This window comes from Tyto alba, unplaced genomic scaffold (assembly GCF_018691265.1).
Source record: "Tyto alba isolate M040663 unplaced genomic scaffold, T.alba_DEE_v4.0 Super-Scaffold_40, whole genome shotgun sequence".
NCBI classification, from domain to species: Eukaryota; Metazoa; Chordata; class Aves; order Strigiformes; family Tytonidae; genus Tyto; species Tyto alba.
Window position 1 is genome coordinate 10150244 of NW_024881316.1, and position 23338 is coordinate 10173581.

A 23338-nucleotide genomic window follows, 5' to 3' on the forward strand; every position below is an offset into this window, starting at 1 on the left:
CTGCTTTGAGCACGGAGGCTGAACTAAACGATATCTAGAGTTCCTCTCCAACATCAACCATTCTATACTTTTTTTTTTTTCCCCCTTTAATTGCCACTTGTGTTTAACAGAATGCCCTGGACTTAGTGTGTCACCTTGTTAGAGTCTAGTTCTTTTTATATTAAGTCTGGTTTAAATTCCCAACAATCCCTATTACCTTTGATATTTGAGCTAATTTTATCAATTTCAGTCTCCCTGTCATGGTCTGTGGACTTCTTGGTCACAAATTAGCGTTGGATCTGTTGGATCATCAGATAATTCATGTTGGAAAGGACCCAAGGAGGTTCCTAGCACAACCTCCTGCTCAAAGCGGGTCACACCTGAGACCAGAAGAGGTTGCTCAGCACTATATCCAATATGGTCTTGAAAACCTCCAAGGATGGAGGTGGCACAACCTCTCCAGGCAGCCAGTTCCTCAGTTTTTCCTTATGTCCAGTGGCATGGTGTGACTGTAGGCAGATGTGAGCCAGTACTGCTGCTGTTTTGTTTCTGGAGGAATTTCACTGTTAACCTGCTGAAAATTGCCCTTGCATCCCTGCTCTGTTGAATACAGTTTAGCCTAAGTGATTTCCAGTCTGATGCAACTCCTTATCTTATGACAACTGAGCTCCTCTAGCAGCCTTTTGTAAAGGTTTTGTCAAAGGATTTCTGAAAGTCAACGCTAATTACACGTACCAGTGTTCCTCACTGCTAATTTGACACACTTCAGGAATTCTAATAGAGCCCATCAGAGACATGACTTCCCCTTGGAGAAGCCATGCTGCTTTGTCACAATGATAATTTGGCTGGTTAAGCGCTCTGTAGCTCTGCCACAGTTGAGATTTACCTTTTCACATAGTTAACCCACTTCTGATGCAGGACTTTCGGGTCTGTCTTGATAAGATTTTCTCTCCCCTAATGTTTCCCTTTAAAAACAGACACCACACTGCCTGCCCTCTAGTCTTGTGAGGCAGGAGCTGGTTTTTTTCATGATAGGTAATGTATTTTTGGTGGCAGCTCAGGCAGTGCATTTATGAGTTCCTGGAGAGTTCTGAGTGAGCGCCAGGCAGCAGAGACCGTGTGCTGCAAACTGAAGTGATTTGGATGTTCCATGAGCAACTTCTTTGGTCTCCTGAGGTTTCGTGTGCCTCCTTCATGCTGCCCATGCAGAAAGGCTCGGTGGGATCTCCCACCCATCACTGTGGAAGGACTGTGTAAGCAACGTTCCAGTTTGCTTCATTGCAGTTGCTGGCCTTTACTAGCAACTTTTTTTTGGCAAGGTTTCAGTGGTGCTTTCCTTGCCCACAACAGTTCGTGCCAGTTTCTGGAAACTTTTGTTTCAAAGAGGCTTTTTCTGGCAGCATGGTGACCTATATGCAAACAAATGCACAGCATGTTCTTTTGAGCCGGAGAAAGGCTTGCTAAGACATTCTCTCTTCGGTTTGAAGAAATACCAAGTGTGTAGCAATGATTTCCATGAAGAAGGTTCTGCAAACTCGGCATAATACTGAATTCAGCAAAAAATTATGCGGTTTGAATTAACACTGTATATAAGACTTCCAGCCAGGCTTGCCTTGGAGTTCAGAGTTAATACCCAATCCCTACTTTTATCTTCTGAGGAGAGGAAAAAAAAAAAAAAAAAAAAAAACAGTTGAATTCTCATAATTTTCTTGCTATCACATGCCAAAGCCCTACGGTGACCTTTTCTCTGCACTGTAAACCCTTTCCCCCTCAAAATGAACAATATATTCCCAGTGCAGGGTTTCACTGTCTTGCTCCTGTCCTGCAGGATAAAGCCCTCTTGGAGAGGAAACACCTCATGCCTGGAGGTCGTTCAGGCGATGGCAGATGGTGGAAAAGGGAAGACCATAAATCACTTGTGTTGAAACATGAAAAGCTGATAAATAGGTGGTCCCCGAGCTGTAGCCCAGCCCCGGCTTCCCTGTGCGCAATGCAGGGCTCGGGGTGCTTCCTGGAGCGGCGCAGGGGCATGGCCAGGGGAAGTCTGTGCCGGGCTGAGATTGCAGCTGCTGGCCAGGGCATCAGGGTGGGCTCTCCACGGCTGCAGGAAGGGGCACGGCGTGGGCCCACTTTTGGAAAACCCCCCGGAGTCCCAACAGCAGCCTGGGGAAAGCGCGGCGGTGTGAGCAGCTGGGTGGAGGCTCTTCCCGGGAGCGCAGCTGGGGGGCCGCTGGAGCGGGTGGTGCGATTTGCAGCCCCGGCATCTCAGTACCACGTTGGTCAGGTTTCCTAGCATAGAAGGCAGGCTCGCTCGGCAGTGGGGAAATACACCGTGGTATTTTCAGCACTTCACAGGGCACGTAACAAATCTGTAAAAAAAAAAGACACTCAATAAGAGCTGTAGTTAAAAAGTGGGAAATTACTAATTAGTAACCAAGTAATTCAGGGTTTGATTCACACAAATTGCACTATTACTGTAAAAAAGGATTGCAATTTCAGGCAAACAGTGGTTTTTTGTTTTTTAAAAAAGCACTGAAGATATAATTGATGTTCTGTACATTACCTGCCGGGTTTCAGGTTTCTTGTATATTTTTTCATCATCTGAGATATTACAGACATAAGACATGCCTGGAAAAAAAAGAAGAAAAAATTTAACACTTTCCCCTTTGCATTGTCATTTGCAACTCTCAGGTTTTCCCACTAGATTGTTCTTGTAAACTCTTGCATTTCATAGCACGCAAGATTGACCATTTAGAACATCATTATAACGCTATCGTTAGCATCGGAGTTCAGTTACACAGAAAGCTATGAGTGGGATGAGCTAAGTATCATTTTCTCTTTACCTTATCAGAGAGCTAATAAAATGATTGCTGTCGGTTGTTCTAATTATTCTCAATTTATGAGGAGAAAAAAAAATTCTAATTTTCTTCTGGTTAGGAAATCCAAGTGGTAGCATAAAAAAACCCCAAAGTGTCTCCCTCCCCTACCTGTATGCAGATCAATATGTAGCTGTGTTTCTTCTCTCTGGATATGAAGTCAGTGAAGGGCTAATCTGGTTTGGTTGGTTGGTTGTTTTTTTTCTGTTCATGTAGGCATTTCATCTGGGTACTCAGAAGTGTAGCATGAGTCAGCAGTAAATGTTGAAAATACCAGTAAAAGAGAATCTGTAAGCATCCCATTAAGACTTCCAGTAATATTATAGTTTTATAATGTTGTCAAAAATACCTATTTTGTAGAAAGAGTCATCATAGCCACTGGCTTAAAAAATACTGCTATAAAGGTGGGAAGATGGAATTACCGTTGAGAAGTCTAGTACTTACAAGTAACAAGTGGGTCCTTGTAAGTCCACTCTTGTCTAGATTACTAGTATCTTTCAAAGGGCACTGTAGGGAAATGATACCCTCGTCTGAACTCATGGCAAGAGAAATAGTTTGACGTCATGTTATATCTACCCTTGTACCTGTATATTGTACTTGCAAAAGAAAATGCTGTAAAGAACCATGTTAAAAAGTAGCAGAGGAGGAATTTTGCTTCTACTCGCTACAGTGATCAGGTTCTCAGCAGTGCAGCAGTATTATACTAAAATACCACCGTCTGTTGCCCTCAGCCCTCTATGCCTCTGAATCTTATCTCTCAGAAGGCAGTTGTTCACAATAAGGAAAAATAACTCCTTAAAATACTTGAAGTTTGTGCATTTGCATGACTTTCCTTTCAGCATCAGATAGAATACTACATCCAAATAATCCTTTTTTCCGTGTAAGCCCTAAAACATGGTGTTTGGTTTGTTTTGGGGTATATAGTGTGTTCAGACACAGCACAGGCTTTTACACTTTTCTACTGAGAGAAATTGAAATGGGAAAATAATGAAAAGAGGATTCAGTCTGGTGCTGGGCAAAAAGTTTGGGATAAAAGAATTAGTTCAACATGTTGAAATGCGAAGGGGGTTCATGTGGTGTTGGGTGTTGGAGGAAGCTGATCACCACCACCGTCACCACTGCGAGTCCAATCCCCATGTTCCGAGGCATTGCCAGTTCTACGTGTGGCAGAAATTGCAGAACACCAGGCAGAGAACTTCCAAGCTCAGGCAATTTATAACGGGTGTCTTACATCCTTCCAGCCTCTGCTCTGCTGTCAGGAGGGGGACACTTACCTGCAGGCAGAAGCAGCCCCAGCACCCACATGCTGCCCTACCACCCGTGGCTGGACTTCCACACGGGTCGAGGGATTTTTTTGGGTGTGTGGGTCTGGATTTCAGAAACTGCTCTTCTCTATAGATGGCATTAAACCACTGGTGAAGGCATGTTGCTTTAGCCATACCTGTAAACGTTTCTTCTGAGGCCAGTAAACATCTTTCTCTCCCCCTTAATGCTTAAAATCACTCTAATTCTGATTTGAAAAATGATGTTGCTGTAGTTAATGGCTTGTCTTTGTTAGGTATGGTTCCCACCTTGCCTTTCACTTGAGCCGAGGTCTTCAGTGTAAACATGCAGTGCTGCCTGTCTGCTGGAGTTTTGAGGGTTTTTTTCTTTAATCTAAAAATAACAGAAGCAAGCACAAAGCCCATTTTTTCACTATTAATAGATCAGACAGTCATCCCTTGCTTTTTTTGCTAAAATCTTCAAAAATTTCCCATTTCCCCATGCTATTACCTCTACTAAATTGAAAATCGTAGGTGCATAGTAGGTGGTCGAAGGAAAGCACTTTGCAGTCCATCTAAACCCTATTTTGGTTTTGAGAGGGGAAGTTGGGAGGGGAACAGGTAATCGAAGCACAGCGGAGTGAAAGCCAGCGGCAACAAACACCCTTCCCAATATCTTTCCCGAGCAACTTGCTTGGATTTAAGAATTAATGGACTGCCTGGCCATGGTCCCGGGGTATCCAGAAATTGGGCAGCATCCCACCGTGCCGTGTTCGCCCAGTGACTTACATTGCTCCTGACCACCTTGTTTGTGTTTTCTTCCTCCCTTCTCCCCTGCAGGGTGTGAACGGCATGTCTGTGGATGAGAAGACTGACTCCCCCATGTATGTGTATGAGTCAACGGTGCACTGTACCAATATTCTCCTCTGCTTAAATGACCAGCGGAAGCAGGACATTCTCTGTGACGTGACGCTGATCGTGGAGGGGAAGGAGTTCCGCGCCCACCGGGCTGTGCTGGCTGCCTGCAGCGAGTACTTCTTGCAGGCCTTGGTAGGGCAGACGGAAAATGACCTGGTGGTCAGCCTGCCGGAGGAGGTACAGTATGTCATCGTGCCCCCACTGAAAACACGAGCCCTCTCCTCCCCGTGTGGCGAGGAAGACCTCCGTGGTCCGCTAAGGTGGCCAAGGGGAGCATGGCGTGGGTGTCAGTGCCTGCCCTGGCATGGCTCGCTCTGGATGTAGTTTTTGTGTTTGGGCAGGTTGCAGTCGCTGAAAGATTGACGTGTTCATGCCAGCCTTTCTCACCAGTGGTAACTCCGAATGGTTACGGTGGCAAAGCTTTAAGATGCTTCAGCCCGCCTTTGTCACTGCCGCTGAGGGAATTGTACCCAAATGCTTAATTACCACAGCTTCGTTCAGGGCATTATCAGGACCCTGATATTATTCTGCTCTTCCGGACAGGAAATTTGAAAGGGGTGATGTGGCTTCTAGACGGCAGGTTATTGTTGAAAAATCATTTGAGCTGTCATGTTGTTGGGAGTCTCATTGCTATACACCCCTCTCCGGCAGCTCATATCCTCATCCTCCTCTTTCCCCTCGCCTGCACCTCATTCAGCCTTGCTTCCTTTCGCCTCCCCTCACAACGAGTTTGGGATTTAACTGCTTCAGGCCATGTGTTTTCCACCAAGAAATCGTGAACACGGTCTGTCAAAAAGCAGGGGTTTTCTCATGTGGCATGGCTCCCACAGCAGGAAGCCAAGGGACGTAGAAAATACATACCTCACTGGAAAGTTTACTTTATTTTACCACAAAATCTCACTGGTTGGCTTCCACCCCCACTGTAGTTTCCTCACAGCCGTGACAGCACAGCTACCATAGGGCACGCCGGTGGCTTTGCTGCCTACGGAGGGGAGATGTGTGCCTGCCGGCCAGGGCTGCCGTCACCCGCCACCTCGGCACGGCCCGCCCGGCATCTCCGGCTGGGACGGGTGGCACAAGAAGGGTGGCCGTGTACCCAGAGCATGGGACAGCAGTCGCTCAGTGGGAAGGCACTCTGTTTTTTCACCGTCGTTTGCTTAACACTCATGAAGAAGCACGGTGTGTTTTTAAATGACAGGTCCCGAAGTGTCACACACCGGTTTTGCCCCTCTGGTTCAGCTCTCCAGAGACTTCAGCGGTGTCATGATGTTGTCACGGCACAAGTTGGAGAGCATTAGAAGTAGGTCACTGGGTGTGACTTCATGAGTCTTGACACTGAGTATTACTCATGAAGAAATTTCAACCCAGACATTTTGCATAGGAGTTTAGAGATATCGTAGAGGACACGCTAGGATGCGCACTATGATTCTACAGTGTCCACTAATAATTTCCAGTGGAAGAATTGAGTCTCAGTCAGTGTCACATAGCTTTCACACCACAAAGCAAGGGCAGGAGCAGAGAGGTGACAAAACATGCCCAGGGGTGCACAGGTATGAAGAGGCAGGAGAGCATCAGCGCTACTCTACAAAGCCTTGGTAAGGCCTTCAAGTTTGATTCAGGTCCTGTTAGATAAAGAAAAATAATCAAAATTCAAGTAGGCATATACAAGAGTGACCAAGATGTTCAGAAGAAGGAGCCTGGCCTAAAGGAGAAGACAAGACCATAGCAGGTCCATGCTGCTGGCGTGACAACTACGACATGCTATAGCTCTGTGTAGGCAGAGGAGATGAAACAGCTAAGAGGAGTTTCCCTTTAATACTAAAAGACGGTGTTGACACAAACATTGATTGGTTTCAACTGGCTTTTAGTAAAAGTAGATTGGAAATTAGCCGATTTCTAATCACAGCAGTGGTGAGACGCTGAGCCGCAGGCGGGTGGGAGGAGCGGGGTGGTAGAGGGATCATGATGTGTCTGCACTTAGTGACCCAGTTCTATGTTCATACAACGTTGAGGATTTAAACCACAAAGGTTTGTCTTTCTTTGTGTTTTATATGAGATACTACCTAAAAGAAAATCCTCCAGTCCTACCATAAATTATTTCTATTTAAGTGAATCCCCTTTGGATAAACGAAGTGTTGGAGTTTTACGTTTTAGAATACATCTCAATGAAAGATCAAAAAGTTTCAGTAACTCAGGATTACACTGGCTGATGTTACAGCTCCAGTGAAGTCCATGGATTTGCAGAAACAATGAATCTAGTTCTTAAGGTTTTTCCCAGTACTCTGAAATTGTCACACATCACCTAAGACCACCACTGTTGTTTTGCCATGTGCTTCTATTAGTTGCAGGATGCCAGGTCTTTAACTTTCTCATCCTGAAAAAGAATTCTCTTAGCTTATTAAAAAAGATACCTACAGTTACCAATTCTTACTTGTAAGGTATTTTTCCCATGCAAATTAATTGCTGCTAACTGCATTGAATCTAATTTGCTCCATGGCTACTGTATTTGAATAGCTGTATGTGAGGTGGTCCGTTAAATGATTTCCTCACAAACACTAGTCAGTTGGGGCAAGGAGAGCTGCCTGATGCACTTCATTATTTCTCAGTTATTCCTTGGTTAAGGTGCACGTCTCTGCTTCTGGCATTGCTCTGCTTCAGAGCACTGGGCGTTTTGGTAGCTGCCTGTGCATCGATATGGAAAGTGCCTCCAACAAAGAACAGTGTTGGAGCTCCTCACGGAAGGAACTAAAACACTCCTGGTTTTTAAGAGCTGATAGAGCAGGGGAAACACCATCTTAGTTATATGGCATTAAAAGAAGATAGCAGGGTCTTTTTCAGTTCACAAGCTAATGGCTCTTCCCAAGGCCACTGTTTTTAGTCTGTGGTCTGCAGAGCTCTGGCAGCCCATGAGTTATTTCTAAAGGTATCTGTGAAAACTGACTTAATCTGTCATATAGGGGGGTTATTCCTCCAGTGGGAAAATTTCAAACAAAAGATGAAAGTTAATGTCCTGAGCCAATACTTTTTTCGGGCTTAGAGACAATCTGCGTTGTCATATAGTTGTTCTAGAAAAACAGAGATTGAAAACAATTTTTAAATATAGTCTTCACAGTTCAAAACTTTTTTGAAGGTGACGATCACTCGTAAATTGACAAAGTTATTTTTAAGTCAACCATACAAGCATTGCATTTTAAATTCTGGAATGATTTGAAAACTGCTAAAGTATGCAGTTGTGGAGAAAGGGCATTGTTATTATTTCTCAAAAGTTTGATGTTGGAGCTGGATAAAGCTTTTACACCCATGCAGTGTTGGTGTGAGGGAGCTTAACATCAAAACAAGAGAACTTATTTTTGATAATTCAAAGCAGTAAATCTGTCTCTGAAGTCTAAATTGCAGCCCTTTTTTTTTTGCTACATAGCATGTTGGGGTGTTTTTATTAATCTGGCATCCAGACATTGTTAACTGTTGTCTAGCTAAACAGTGAACAGATGTTTTTTACATTATTTCTTGTTTATATCCAATTACAAGTGAGAGCAGTCTTTATGATACACCAGTCATTTCAGTAGGAAGACATTGTGCATACACAGAATTGGGGCTAGTTGAATTTACACAGTTTTAAACCACTGAAAAGCTTTGTGTTAGACATTTCAGGTCAGTTCAAGCGTGACTTAATGTGACTCAGTTCAAACCTTTCTCTAATCAACTTACTAAGTCAGTACGGAGCTAATTCTGCACTGATTGAAGAGTTTCCATAAACCCTTTTGTGCTAGCCTTGGTAATTTGATTTTGTACTACACCTTTTGTTAAGGCAATGTATTTTAGTGTGCAGATAAGCACTTGGAAAAACAGCCACCTAATAACAAGGGTTCAGATGTGGCCATGGTGTGTGAACTATCAGCCCTCAGAGCAGAGTTAGAGGAATGGAGTTTGTCAGCTGCCTACAGCTAATAAAAAAGGACCCAGTTAGCTCTTAACTTCTGTGCTTTTCTCTTCATTTGCAGTTTTTGGTAAACAGCTAAAACTTCGCCTGCGTTTCACCGGAGGTATTTTTCAGCAATTGTGCAGTTTTCCTCTAGCAGCTGCTGTTAAATGCAAACTAAAATTAATATTTTCCAAGAACTGAGTTTAAAGCTGTAAAGTTAGTCATTCACTCCATACCCCTAACTGTTGTTTTGTTTTATTTAATCATGAAAACTGGTCTTCCTTCTTTTAACAAGGCACTTAATTAAGCTTTTAATTCATGATAAGAAGTTAAATGGCACTTATGAGGCTTTTTTAATGGTTTCCACTTCCCATCCAGATTACAAAAAAAGGTGTGATAGAGAGAGAGACACGGCTGTCAGCCAGGGGTATTGTAGGTCATGCCAATATTAGCTGGCAGCAGGCCATTATCCAATTAACATTGCTTCATCGCTGCAAGTAATGGCTCTCGAGTAGATGATTGAGTCATTCATGCTGTAGTGGTACTCTACTTTACTTGAGAAGGAGCCAGTGCTTTGTCAATAGGCTTTTTATTCACTATTATTACCTGTCTGGCTTTGCTAAGAGAAGTGCACAGCGAGTGTGTATGGGCAAGCTGAAATCTGGGCGCTGGACAGAGGAGCATCGTCTGGGCAAGCACCTTACTCACTTGGTCTTTTGAAAGCTGAGGTTGCAGTTAAATGGTGAAAAGACAGAAACAGCAACAACAAAGAAAACCCTTCGGTTGCATTAGATTCCTGCAGCTTAGAAATGAGATTCCCGACCTTGCTTGCATTTTTTTGGGGTGTACATTTGAAAAACCCTTCACCTGGACATTGAAGCCACAAGAGCACCAAATGCCTTTCTCTCTGGTGAAGTAAAACACAGGTCTTCTGAAGTAGTAGACCAAGCTTTCTCTATCACTGGTCTGATAGTATCCCTTCTGTTATAAAACTGACTTGCTTCTCAAGTAGATTGGTTTGTTTTACCTGTAACCCTTGAATTTCTTGAATCTGTTTCGAAGAGTGGTTACTGGTGACTTTTTTTAGTGCAGTGAGCTATGTGCTTGAAATGTTGCCTTCCAAAAGGCTTAAACAGAGTTGTCTGTGGCTTACAAATCTTCCAACGAGCAAAGGGAAGCAGCATCTCTTTTAGAAAGAGAGGGTGGGATGTGCTCAGGAGGCTTTTTTGTTTATCCACACAGCACTTTTCTTTGCTATTAAGAGAATGATGTTCAAAGTGAGTGTTAGCACACACCACGGGCTGAATTTGTCTGCATTCTTACTGCTTTATTGCTCCCTGACGGCTTCTGTGAAACCTGCCATTTCCCCACGAGGTCTGGCCCTGTGAAATTTGTCATCTGCTTCTTCGGTTGACGTGGGTTAAGTCCCTCACCCGGTTAATCTTTGAAAGGAGAAAGACAGGACGGGACCTCGATTCGGATTCAAGGCTGGCAAAAGCTGAGTATGTTGGAAAGCGAAGGCATGCAGCACCCTGGGTGGGACTGAGCCAGGCATCTAACATTAGTATGGCTTGTAGCTGACAGGGAGGAGAAATACTGGCAGCTGCTAACCATCCATGCCAACCCGCCAGCCTGAGGGAAAAATGCTGGGAATTAGCCAACAAAAGATGATTGTGATGAGGAGAAAATCAAAGGCAAGATGCAGGAGGTCAACTATTACATACCCTGCTGGCTAAAGGCAATTACTATTCCTTTTTATCTCTCTAGAAATAAACTATATTCTCTTATTTTGTCTCTCTCCTTTCTGTCTACTGTGTATGTGCATGAATATAATATCTTTAAGGAATGTAGGGACTGAGCTGGGAGTGCTTTGCGCAGGCGCATGGAGTAGAAGAAGTGATAAATGTGGGAAAGAGGAGCAAGAGGACAAGAAGAAAATGTCTGCTTGGAAGTTTCTTTCCCAGCTGGAGGAATGTTATTACACAGTAGGGAGCAACAAAAGACCCTTTTTCTTTGGCACCCCAGAGATGTATTAGAAGTAGTTTAGGTTAGTTCTTAGAGAATAAGAAGCATTAATGTGGTTTTCTCTTTACGTGACTGTATTGGCCATTGATGTTCCTCACAGATTGCAGCGCTGGCCAGAATTATTTCTGCTTTGGCTCAGGAGGCGGCAGTGACCTGAAAGCCTTCCTGAAAGCCACCTCTCCCTTCACCCATGGACCTTTTTGTACTGGCAAGAGGCTGTATACATCAGGTTTCTAATAAAGTCAGGCTTCAAACTCATTTATGCTTCAACCAGCTCAGTAATGCCACTTCAGTGAGTCCATATGGATGGAAGTGGGGTATTTGGTTTCCTAAATTCTTCTTAGGGAATGTGTTATTTTTCACGGTGACTCACAGTGCTGACACTGACCGCACAGAAGGATGACTGGAGGCTACAGATCTGTAGTGAGAGTAAAACCGAGCATTTGGGTACTTTTTGAGGCCTTACATGACATGATATTACTACAGGAGAAACCATGAGACAGAAATGGATGTTGTTTTATGTGCGTTGCTTGTGTAACAAAGTACAAGGTACAAGCAACAAATTTTGTTTCTAGCAGGTGAACGATAAAACACAAGTGAGACCATCAATATGTGATGTGAAATTCCATCCATGTCTCGCTGCAAAGGCTTCCAGCACTGCCTGATTTTTCATGCCTCAAGTATGATGAAGAAACTAGCTGCATACTTCTCATTCCACATGGTGTAACTTCCATTATATTGTGATGAGGACTATCTTGCTATTGATAACGCTTCTCTGATCTTTTCCGGTGGAAAAAAGCAAAATACATCCCTGATGTGTTGTGGGGAGAGCTAGGCTTAAAAAAGCAAAATAAAAGCCCATGCATGTTAAGGAGGAAAAAATCTTGCAATAACTCCTTTCCCTCCCTTTGGCATTAGCTGTACAATTTATTTATATATTTATATGAATAAGCATATAAAAATGTACTGTTGAAGGGTATATGGAGATGAATGCGCAGAATTAAATTCACCACCACGATAAGTGGACTCAATTTCGTTGCCTTTGTTAGACTCCTGCCTGCCGCTAGTGCTAGATCGGGCTGATTGACTGTGATTGCACTCGCTATTGAAAAGGCAGTTTGCAGTGTGGAAACTTTATCGCTCAAACATGACAAACATAATCTAAAATGTAAAAGATGTCCTGAAGAGTAAATCCTAGAGGTGAACTATGCTATGGGCATGAGTAGAAGCAATAAGGTAGTGTAACAGGAGGTATATTTTGTTGTTTGTTTGTCAGGTTTTTTTGTTTGCTTTTTTTTTTTTTTTTTTTAATTTGGGTCTTTTTTTTTCTGTATTCAAATATATATGTGGGCATGAATGAAAATGAGGTGGCTGAGCCATGACTGTGCCTCAACACTGAGCACTCTGGCCCTGCAGACTGAAAGATCTCTTTCTTTCCTCCCCTTCCACCTTTGATTCTATTTACCTTTGCTTTTTCTCCCTCTAAAAAAGCTTTGAATTTCTTAAATTCCAGCAAACTAAGTATCTGCTCTTTTAAGAGTCCAGAAATACAGGCTGAGCATTTACCATTTGAATAAACAGACAGATAAGGCACCGATAAGACACCCCTCAGCTTCACCACATCAGAGACCACAACTTGTAAGGTACTTTCTGATCCCAGTACCAAGCTTTGTTTCGTTAGCGTTCCCAAGACCCAAAGAAGATAAGGTTTTATCTCTATACAGCACTTTCTGACAAGGATTCCCCAGTGAATAACATCAGACTGTCTTTTTTTCAGCTACCAGTGAAATTGAGTATGTTATGGGATGGAATATGGCATGTATTCAAATGATGCATCGCAGCAGTCAACAGACATTAAGGCTAGGAAGTACGGTTCAATTTGTAAGTGAAATACAGGTTTTAGGTGAGCAGAAAGCAACTGAATCGTACTAGCATTTGGGAATGAGATGCTCTTTGTGAATTTTACAGTCAGGCTGTTGGGTTTTTTAGAGGAACAAATAGACACACTTTCTGTTACATGGTTGATGCAAGCTCTGAAGAGAGAAATGGCTGGTTTATTCCAGGACTTTTGTGCAGTGCTGAATTTTCATCTGCCCCACTTTGTTGGGAGACTACCAGCAGACACCTCCAAGTCCCAGTGCAGTCTAACACTACGAAAAGCAGTGTCCTTGGGCACTTTATTTACTTCAATGAAATAAATAAATAGGAGCAGCTGTACTTGGCCAAACTACAGATCCGTCTAGCCCAGGCTTGGTTTGTTTCAAAAATGAGATTTAATTTCTCTGAAAGAGCTTAAGAGGAGAATTGTGTGGTTGTTTAAAGACTTAAATGAAAAGAAAGTACCAGGCATATCTCTAGGAAGCATGTTTTAATTTACTGGGGAAAGATATCATGAGAGCCACTGGCAGTTGTTTTGAAGCCAGATTAAAATCAACTGAAAATTTGGCATGTGTTTTTAGCAACAAACTGCTCGGTGATGTGTATGGCTGCACGTTGTTTCATAACTGTAAGGCAAATAGCCTTGGAGAAGGACAAGCTTTAGACACCCCTTGAAGAAGTTTGGGTGCTCCGTGCAGATGTAGTAGAGTGGAATTTAAGATCCTGAGATAATATAGATCAGATCTGCTAATAAACCTTTATGCCCTTCACTTTGCTTAATCCGACCTTATAAGAGCAGACGGCATCAAAGTGTGAATTAAGTGTAACTGTCTGTTTCCCACACACAGAAGTAGTTGAAAACTTTTCTCTTTTTTTTTAAGTTTTGTTTTATATTTTGGAATTAATATTTTTTTTTTTTTTTAGCATAAAGTCTGCATGATGCATTTTTGGGATCACTTTAGAGTCAGTTATGGAGGTTTTAGAAGACTTTGTGGAGAAGGTTAATTTGTAATTGAGATGTCACCAGGAATTTCTTGCCGTGACCCAGGGACTGCTGCTAGCTGGGAGTCCGCAGTTAAAATAGTCATAGCTGGGTTGAGAACAGGAGGGAATTGTGGTGCTAGCACTTTCAGTAAAACCGATATATAAACAAGTGTCACCAAACAGCTGGAATTGAGAGGTATCAGCTCTGCACTTAAATAATGGTAACAAAACCTTCAGTAGTAGATTTTTGAGATCTCTTGTTAACAAATAAAATACTGTCATCACCTCTCTGCAAATGCTGGGGTGGAATGTGGTGCATCAGATGGGAATTACAGCGCAGGCCTGTGCATCAGGTCAGTGATGATTAAATCACCTTGTGTGAACCACTCAGCTATGTTTACCTCTCTGAATGCTCTTGTTCACATTACCCCACACAAAGGTGAACAGACTGACCCACAGCTGGCACAGCTGCAAGGTCCCAGAGCAACCCGTGTATCTGAACCCAGATACTTTCAGCTTACCACTCCTCAGTCAGAGTTTCAGTCTCATTTTCTTCCCTCTGTATCTTTTGAGCATGCGGGAGGCATTCAGGGGATTCTCAGACTAGTTGCAGCATTTCTGCAGGTAACTGAGGTAGGATGGAGCCACTCTCTGCTGTATCTGACCGATTTGCCCTGGGTGATCGATGTATTCTACTCTGTGTCCTCTACCTGTTCTTCCTGCATCACGCCTGAGGTCCTGTGCACTGCCATCAATAACAGCTGCTGAGTCTACCAGATCCAAGAGGAAGGTAGATTTGGAGGCATGGAGCAGATCATAAAGAGCCTGTGAATTGCTACAAACTTCTAGTCCCTCACCAGGAGACTGGGATGCTTTGAGGATGCTTAATTAGGAATTTTTGCTTAAGTGACAGAGATGTTGTAGGCCCAGGTTCAAAAAGAAATTCCTAATTGAAAAAAAAAAAAAAAATCTTGATACTTAGAACAAGATTTTAAAACTTTTTTCCTGTATTATTGTAGCTTTTGGACATCTCATTTATCCCAAACAGTAGGCGAATAGGTACCTAGCAAGACTTGATCTCTTCCACAGAGAACTAATCAGTCTTGGCAGATGGGATCTGTAGATTTGCAGGACCTCAAAACCCAGGCATCTTTATTTTGGTGTCGAAGCAACCACATTTACTTGAGTATATATTGCACCTGGTCCACATCATTCCCTGCAGCAGCTGCTCATCATTTCAGAAAACACTTTAGAGAAATGGTAGTGTACAGATTTAGTGTAAGGACTGCAGAGAGATCTGGCAGGTGTGACCCAGGATGGATTCAGTGGCAGCATTGTATTCTCAGTGCTTCCTTCTGCTCCCACAGTGTTAGATGTATTTCCCAAAGCCAAGGCCAAGCTGGGTTTATGGGGGTAGTAAAATAGAAAGGAGACCATCCAAATAAACTAACTGACACAGAAAGGGACTTGAACAGTGCTAATAGTTTAAAGAGGTGTGGGCATCCAGTGTATTGTGCATCAAACACTTGGTAATACTCTACTTGAAATTTGCTTGCTTTGAATTGTGATAGGACCAAATTCCCTAGTCTATGCGTATACCTCTTCCTTTATCTTCCCAGAATGAGTGTGGATGCAGTCTGTTTTAGTATTTCTAATTAAAAAGAGCAGATTTAAAGAAAAAAAATGTCCATGTAAACTTTACCAGTACCGTTCTCAGTTTCAGGAAAAAATGCTGTTGATGAAGTGGTCTGGGATTTTTGTCAGACTGTCAGCTAGGAGGCTGAGGCTACATTTTTGGCCGTGTGAAGCTTTTGCCTGTGGGAAGTGTGTTGGATTTTTGCTTACCTTTGAAATTCAGGCCTGTGGTCCTCTGTTTCAAGGGCCTGCAGCTAGTGAGAAACAAGTCTTAACTCTGAAAGCAAAACATCTTTCCATCTCTGACCACACAGCAGTGGTACAACATGCCTAGCCACCTCTCTCCCCAGATACACAGGCAGCCTTCAGAGAAAATTTCCCTGTCAGGGGATTCTTGGTCAAGTAAAAACAGAATAAGCTCAAGTTATTTCCTGTTTCTTTCAAAGGACAGGGTTGGAGCCGGTAACCTTTCAAGACAGGAAAAGCTGGGGAAAGACAAATCCTGACAACTTCCCTTCTGCTTTCCACAGAGGATTAGTGCTCATTTCTGCTTCCGGAAGGGGAAGCTGAACTTGAGGTGGATGGGTCTCTAGCCATTTCATCTGCCTGTTGAATTGAACTATTTTTCAACCTTATTTTTATCTGACTGCAGATTTCCATGTTCCCCCATGGATGGCTTTCTGCGCATGGCATTTTTGTCTGGACATAAAGCCAAATCAAGCAGCTTCTGTCTATTCCTTGAACGCGTTAGTTTTCAGGAGACTGGACACATCAAGCCAAGGCTATGTTTTAAATATCTGAATTAATTTGTGAAATGCAAAGCACAAAAAGTAGAGTTGCTTGTGTTTTGTAAGAGCCATCTATCCTTGTTATTTTTGCCTGGTTTATATAGGCAGTAGCCATTGAGGACAAATAATATCTATACCATTGTGCAAGGAAGTGAAGAATGAAGAGCTGCCCATGACATATGTAGGCATTGGGGCATTGTACAAAGAAACTTGTTCATATTTACAGAGTTGTCACAGCATTCAGAAAGCAGAAAGAGTTGTTTTCAGTAGTGGCAGAAACCTTCAAATCGGCAACTCCTTTTCTTCTTTCCCTGTCTTCAATGTATCTTGCAGTTGAAGAACTGAGAAGAACACTCAGTAAGAGCTACCTCGAGCTTGGCTTAGTTTTTCTTCCTTTTCAAAGATGAGACTAATGATTCTCTTATGGTATTTATTTCACTATTATGCATGAACTTTCCAATTGGAAACCTCAGTTGAGAGGGCACAGGCAGGTAAATTGTTAAAGACAAGCATTTGATCAAGTTCTTGCTTCTGTCTTCAGCTGTTGGTGTGCAGCCGAGGTGTGGTGGGAGCTGCCCTTGGGACTGCTGTGCTGGACCTCCTTCAAGCAGCAACATAGAGCAGGCTGGCGCTGCACGTCCTAAGTTGCTCTTCACAGCAAGTTTGGAGGCTTTCAAGTGAATCCCAGCCTCGGTGTCCCAAACTGTTTGCATCATCTGCTCTTGCATTCTCAACTTAGATGCAGTTTTAATGTGAATTATTTGGTGAGGTTACAGTCTGGTTCTGAAACTGGTTTTCTAAAGAGGAATTGCACAGCTAAAAGGGTGTGAGAATTCGTGGTCATTTCTTGTCACTGTGCTTTCTACCTCTTGGTTGAATGGGATAGGCGGTAGTAAAGACCTCTCAAATATTCTCTTTCCAGAATGGATGTTTTACTCTATCTGGGTTTTTCTTTTCCTGTATGGCTCTGATTGCAGGTAGAGGAAAAGGAAGGGTCAGGTGTAATATATGTTCTTGAGAGACTTCAAAGGTATCCTTACTATTGTAAAGAGTGGAAGAAATCAACATCATTACAAATATTTGACCAAATTATTTCCCTCTTGATAATAAAATTTCTAAAAGCTGAGGTTTTCATGAGGCCTTTTTGTAACTAATTGTCTGTGCTATCTTTTGGGGGTTTTTTGTTTAAGGGAAGGGAGAAAGTCATTCTATTTGCAGCTTGCAACCATTGTCTGTCTGTCAGTTGGATGTATATTTACAGGAATTAATGAATGCCTGTTTCTGATTTCTCCCCTTACAACAAAGGTTACACCATTGTTATCTTTGGAAAGCTTTTGGACCAGCTTGCTTTTGTGTGCGCACACCATTTTTTGGTACCATGCCAAGCACCCTGTTGAGACTCTAGTAGTGTTCGAAGGAACAGAAGGAGACTTGGAGGCCTGGAGATAAACCCTGTTCACATGGCTAGAACTCTGTAAAACCTCCACAGTGGTCTGCAGATGGAGAGCTGGGCTCTGTATTGTGTGCTCCTCGTGTCCATCTCTGCTGAGATAAAACAGCTTCTGCCCTACTGCCTCTGAACATAGGGTCCTCCAGCACCAAATGTGGGAAGGTCTTGAACTCTACTTGCTCTTAAAGAAAGCAGCTTTCCCTGGGCAGGCTGGCATTTCCTCACCCTCTTTATGCATGTAGTCCTGGCACATAATTGCTCTTGCTCAATCCAATCAGCTGCATATCATTCTATTCTGGGAAGGTGAGAGCAGTGCTGGAAATGACACAGGTCCAAAGGGTATCAGCTTTAACCCCCTGAGTTGTTCCTCACTGTAGGTTTGTATGGTAGCTGCCGTACAAGGTGGAAGCATCACTTTTTTTAAAAAACAGAGAGCAATGAGAAAAGCTGTGGCTGCGCATCAAGTGAGTGTATTTGTCATTTGGTGTTTATATGGCTGATGAGCTCTCTGCACTTCAGCAGTGCTCTGTTTTGCCAGGGTTTTTTAAAGGTCCTTGAGAAGCCTTTACGGCAAATGAAGTAACCTTGGCAAGATCCTGCGTTACACCGTGCCCTGCCCAGCATTCCTGTAGTTCTCTCCATTTCCTGCCCCTTACAACACCGCGGTGGCTTTGGACAGCAAGTGCATTTTGTATTTCCCAAGCAGATGATGTTTTTAAGTGTCTTTATCTGCGAGGGTTTTTACTGCATGCTGTGGATTTGCACAGGGGCGAGGGGATTTTTGTTTTGTGTGATTATGTGCTGCTTTGTGGCTCTGTTTTATTTCCTCTTTCATCCTCCTCCCCCTCTTCTACCTGAAACGTCAAATTGAATCTAACATAGCAATACATTTAGACAGAGGCGACACTTGGCTATGCCAGTTCCCCAGTGGCCTTAAACTGCTGGCTGCAATACTGCAAACAATTTCAGACCCTGGCTTGGCCAGCAGTTCCCCCCAGCTATCTGCGTGTTCTCTCTCCAGGCTTTATTTTACCTACACTATTGGAGACTGCAGAGTCACAGCCTGTGCCTCATTGTTATGCATGGATGGGAAATATTCCTGTACTTATTTGCATTCATTAGCTGTTGGTAGTTCCTCTGTTGAGGTCTCTAGCCTTGTTTTTACAGTGCTTTTGGCAGTGTTTCTGCACTTGGTGTGTGAATTTTTATGATCTGTTGCATGTTATTCATGCAATTTCCTGCCCTGTAATGGTATCAGTTTTCCAGACACAGAGGAATACAAACGAAAACCCAGGAGCCTGCATTAGCATAAAATGTCCCAGTTCTGTCAGTTTGATTAATTTGTCTCTTTGTCTCCACTCTATATGATAAGTGCTATTAATGGTTGCAACACTTCATATGTCAAAGTCTTTCTTCCTAATGACTTGAAAATGTGGTTTATTTCCCCCTTTTTTGTATTATTTTTCTCATTTAGCATTCTACTCAAGTATAGATTTATGCCATGCTCTTTCATTATCTTACTGGTTGCAGCACTGGAGTGATTACATATGGTACAGGGTATGAGCAAAGATGCGATCCCAGGGGCAGCAGCTGCTGATGCAAGCTGAAAATAGATCCAGCGTATGCTCAGCACTTTTCCCAGAGGTCTTTTATTTATTAGGAACGGTCTTGGTTCAGGACAGCTCGGACCCTCATTTAGCAAGATGACTTTTTGCCTTTCAAGAGCAGTGCAGTGACTTTGCTCAATGTACTGACTGCTGTGTAATTTTTTTTCACTGCCTCCTATGGAAGCAGTGACTTTACCTAACGTAAATTGTAATATAATCCTGATTTATAATGAAGTCAAGAAATGACAGGCTCCATTTGAAGTAATGGAACTTGACAGATCTAAGGTTTAAATTAAATAATCCTATTTGTAAGACAGCATTTGTACATGGTACACTGATTTAAAATGAACTTCAGTTCTTCTTCAGCAAAACCTTTACCGTTCTCTGTGTTTTGCTTTCCATAGAGGCTTTTTGGGCAACAAAATTAATGTGGAGCACGCATGTTTGTCTTTGTAAACATGTGTGGAGCAATACATTGTTTTCTCTCCCTTAGCAAAGAAGTTCTCTTAAATTGTTTCACAGAAGAATTCTTTAATTAAAAGAGGAAAAATTTAATGTAGGTCACTTATTCGGGGCAAGCAATGTCTAACCTGCTTCGGTGGCCAGAAGAGGCCAACTGCTGAGAATGAGGAGAGGGAGGATGCTGGAAGAAAAATAGTGAGGAAGGCTGCAGCTCAACTCTTCCCTTCCCAGGGGCAGAGGTTCATCCTAGCAGTGGTTTGTATGGAGGGAGAAGATCGCCGCCTCCAAGCTGTCCTTCCCTCACAGCTGGTAGGGAGAGGCTTGAAGATGGCATTTCCTGCAGCCTCTGTACCCAGCTTTTCTTCCTCTGTCACCGGGGTACCAATGCGGACGAGAGCCCCGGGGTGTGCAAATGGCACGGTGGTCCCACTGTGGCTGGCTGCTCAGAGCCGTCAGTAAGCGCAGAAGTGGGGGCTGGTGGAACAAAAGGCTTGCAGACAAGGGAAAGAGAGCAGGCAGGGAGCATGAGATGCTGGGAAAATTATGGAAAAGGGCACAGAAAAAAGGGCAGTGGGCTAAAAACACTAAAGGGGTATGGTGCAGGATTTTTCTGGCCTGGATTGGGGGAGCCTATTTTAGAAAATTCTCCCCCTTGCCTTTTCTCTCACTCAGCACTGTGGTTTTGCCTTCCTTTCTGGCTGCTGCCCCTGTCTGTCGTCTTTCTAACTTTCCTCCGTACCTGGCGGGGATGCAGCCCTTGCCCCAGGAGCCTGACAGACGCCCTCACCCTGAGCTGGCCCTGCGCGCCCAGCGTGCCGATCCAGCTCGGTGAGGTGCCCTGCGCTCGCCGTGTCGCCCTGCCGTCACCCCGAGTCACCGGCTTCCCCGCAAGCCCCGGCGGAGGAAACGTCGCTGTGCCGCCCGTCGCGGTCGGGCCGTGGCGGCTGCCCTCCACGCTGGGGGCTCGGGCCTGCAGGCGCTCTGTTCCTTTGTCCCACCCCACCGGCGGTTGCGGTGGCCTCGTAGGGAAGAGCCGAACAAAGCGCGGGGGCTTTTGCTTAGCGCTTTCCTGGGAAGACATTAAAGATGTCTGCGGGGTGGGCGGTTACGAATCCGCCGGGCCCGTCTCCAAAGAAGGCGGCCTCTCCTGCACCGGGGCCATGAAAATGGGCTGCCCGGACTGAAGCTTCAGCGTCATGTCTGCCTTGCGGTGCGTGGTTTCAGGCCCGAGCAGCTTATTTCTCCTCATTTTAATGAGCTCCACTAACGAACAGACGGTGAAGAAGACAAGATGACTGCCAAGGCGGGTGTTGCTCAGGCACGGGGGCTGGAGCCCAGCCTGGGGACATGGGACAAGAGGCTCCTGCTCCCATCTCCTACGCGATTAAGAAGTTTTTTCCTCAGCGCTTTCAGGGAGTTAATAACTCCTATTAATTAGAAACCAAGCCCAAGCTCCCCACTGCTGTCAAGAAAGGACAGGACTCTGGAGCGTTGCTGCGGAATGTGAGGAAAAACAAGCTCACAAAGCCAAAGCAGTGCAGGCCAGCGGAGGAGGCGAAGGCGAGAAGGATCCACAAGCAAGCACGTCATTGGCATCGTGTGGGCCCTTGCTCCTCATCTAAGGAGAAAAGGCAACGAGGCCCAAGAATAAGTCCATCAAGAGGTTTTAGAGTTGCTGCTGGTAGCTCGCACACTGCCCCGTCTCCCTCCTCTGACAGATGTGTGCATGGCTATGGGCATGGCCCTCTGTTCACTCGGAATTAATGGGATTATATACAGCAGGAAAGGAGGCAGGGTACACTGAATTCTGCAAACACAGAGCTTCAGCCCGTGCTGCTTGATCTTTAGAAAAATAAATAAAATATAATAGCAAGAGACAATTCCATGATGATTCAGTACGCAAATAAACTGTTTTTCATTTCTCATGGCACACATAAATGCGCACTGGTGACTGAGACAGCAGAATAACACTTCACTGTTCATTATTTTATCAGACAGTGATAATTGTAGTTAATATTTTCTTAGTAGTGTCTCTGAGAGTTTATTTATACTGTTAATAATCTGAGCAGCTGTAATGATGCTGACTGCCAGAGCTGTAGCGTTTTAGAAGCACTCTAGTGTGGCAATGAAACAACGGCAATAGAAATCCAAGGAGAAAATTGTCTTTTCGGAGCAGATGGGGCTAATTCAGTCCCTTTCACACACATTCATGTTCTCTAGTCTCTTTCTCACACTAGCATGTGTGGGTGCACGTGAGCATATGTAGACACACACACACACAAATAGCTGTAAAATCCCGACTTCCACCCTTCCAGGAAGTCACATGTCAAGCTGGAAATGCCATCGTTTTCCTATGTGGAGAGTATTTCTAGGGCTCCTAGGGTAGATGACGTTTTCTACCCCTCGCCTTCTTTGTAGATCTTGAAAATCTCACGTATGAAGCAGAAAGGGGGATGTCAATTCCTTGGGGCCAGCCCAGAGCCAGGCACGGGGTCGTGGCTGTGCTGGGATGCCATTGCCCATCCTTCCTGTCCTTCCCTGCCTTCAACCGCTTTGCTGCAGGGCACTCCTGCTCAGCTTGTGCTCCTTTAAGGACTAAAAGAGCCATTTACCTTTGCTCATAGCAGACATGAAATCTCAGCAAGAAGACAAAAGCCTCGGATTTTTTTCTGGTGGGATTTGTGAACCCTAGATAACCTTTTGGGCCACCACCAGAGGAGTTAACTGCTCCTCATGGAGGACAGGAGAGGACCAACTTTGTCAGCTCAGCACTGGCTGGTTCTCCTTGCAAACCCGCTTTGCTGAGCTGAGTGGACGTCACTGATGAAGTGTGAACGCTGAGCAGTGGAACAAAAGCCACCATATTCCTCAGATCTACTAGTAGGACAAAAATGAGGTGAACGCAGGAAAATTGCATGTCCAAATACCGGAAATTAAAAGGCAAGGAGGCGAAGGAAAACTGAAACAAATGCAGCACTTGGCAGGTTTTGTTTTAAAAATTAAAATTCCTGCAGGAAGCCAGGTTATTTGTACAGGGTTTCAGCCTACCAGTTAATAATTGTAATTACCTGGTTACCTCGTGAAGCACAGTAGTGAAGCCTTTGACATTCAGTTCCTTTCACAGCCCAGCATATCTGGATTTGAAATGTTATGGTATTTGCTGGGCTGTGCTCTCTGCTACCCTGGCGTAAGGATGCCAGTGATTTTATATGTTTTGCCATGCCAATACGCTGGTCATGGGCAGTGCCAGAAGCACTGGCATCGTCAGCCCTGTGGAAACCACGGCAGAGCATCTGTGAGCTGCATTGGATGTTATCCGACCCCGTCTCCTGAGCCTGTTTCTTCTCCAGCTCCTTTGTCTTCTGATTTAGTTCTCTTCCTCAGAGTGCAGCCTTGTGTTTTCCTAAATCATATCTGACAGAGCCTGCTTCTTCCTCTCCTACGCTACGCGAAGTATAATAGCAGGGCTTGTAGTGAGATGCCTTGCTGTGAAGTATTCCTTGTTTTTATAAAGTAATTACAGTGTATTTAACACACTGTGTATTTAATACA

General features: G+C 44.0%; 1 protein-coding gene across 10 annotated transcripts in view; it reads left to right on the plus strand.

Annotated features, from left to right (window-relative positions):
- Window positions 1-23338, plus strand: part of BACH2 (BTB domain and CNC homolog 2) — a 198292-nt gene that overhangs the window by 139289 nt on the left and 35665 nt on the right. For all 10 annotated transcript variants that reach the window (XM_032989902.2, XM_042803531.1, XM_042803527.1 and 7 more), the window contains one exon: window positions 4958-5212. In XM_032989902.2, the coding sequence (XP_032845793.2) occupies window positions 4970-5212 (243 nt within the window). In that variant the 5' untranslated portion in view covers window positions 4958-4969. The remainder of the gene's footprint in view (window positions 1-4957; window positions 5213-23338) is intronic.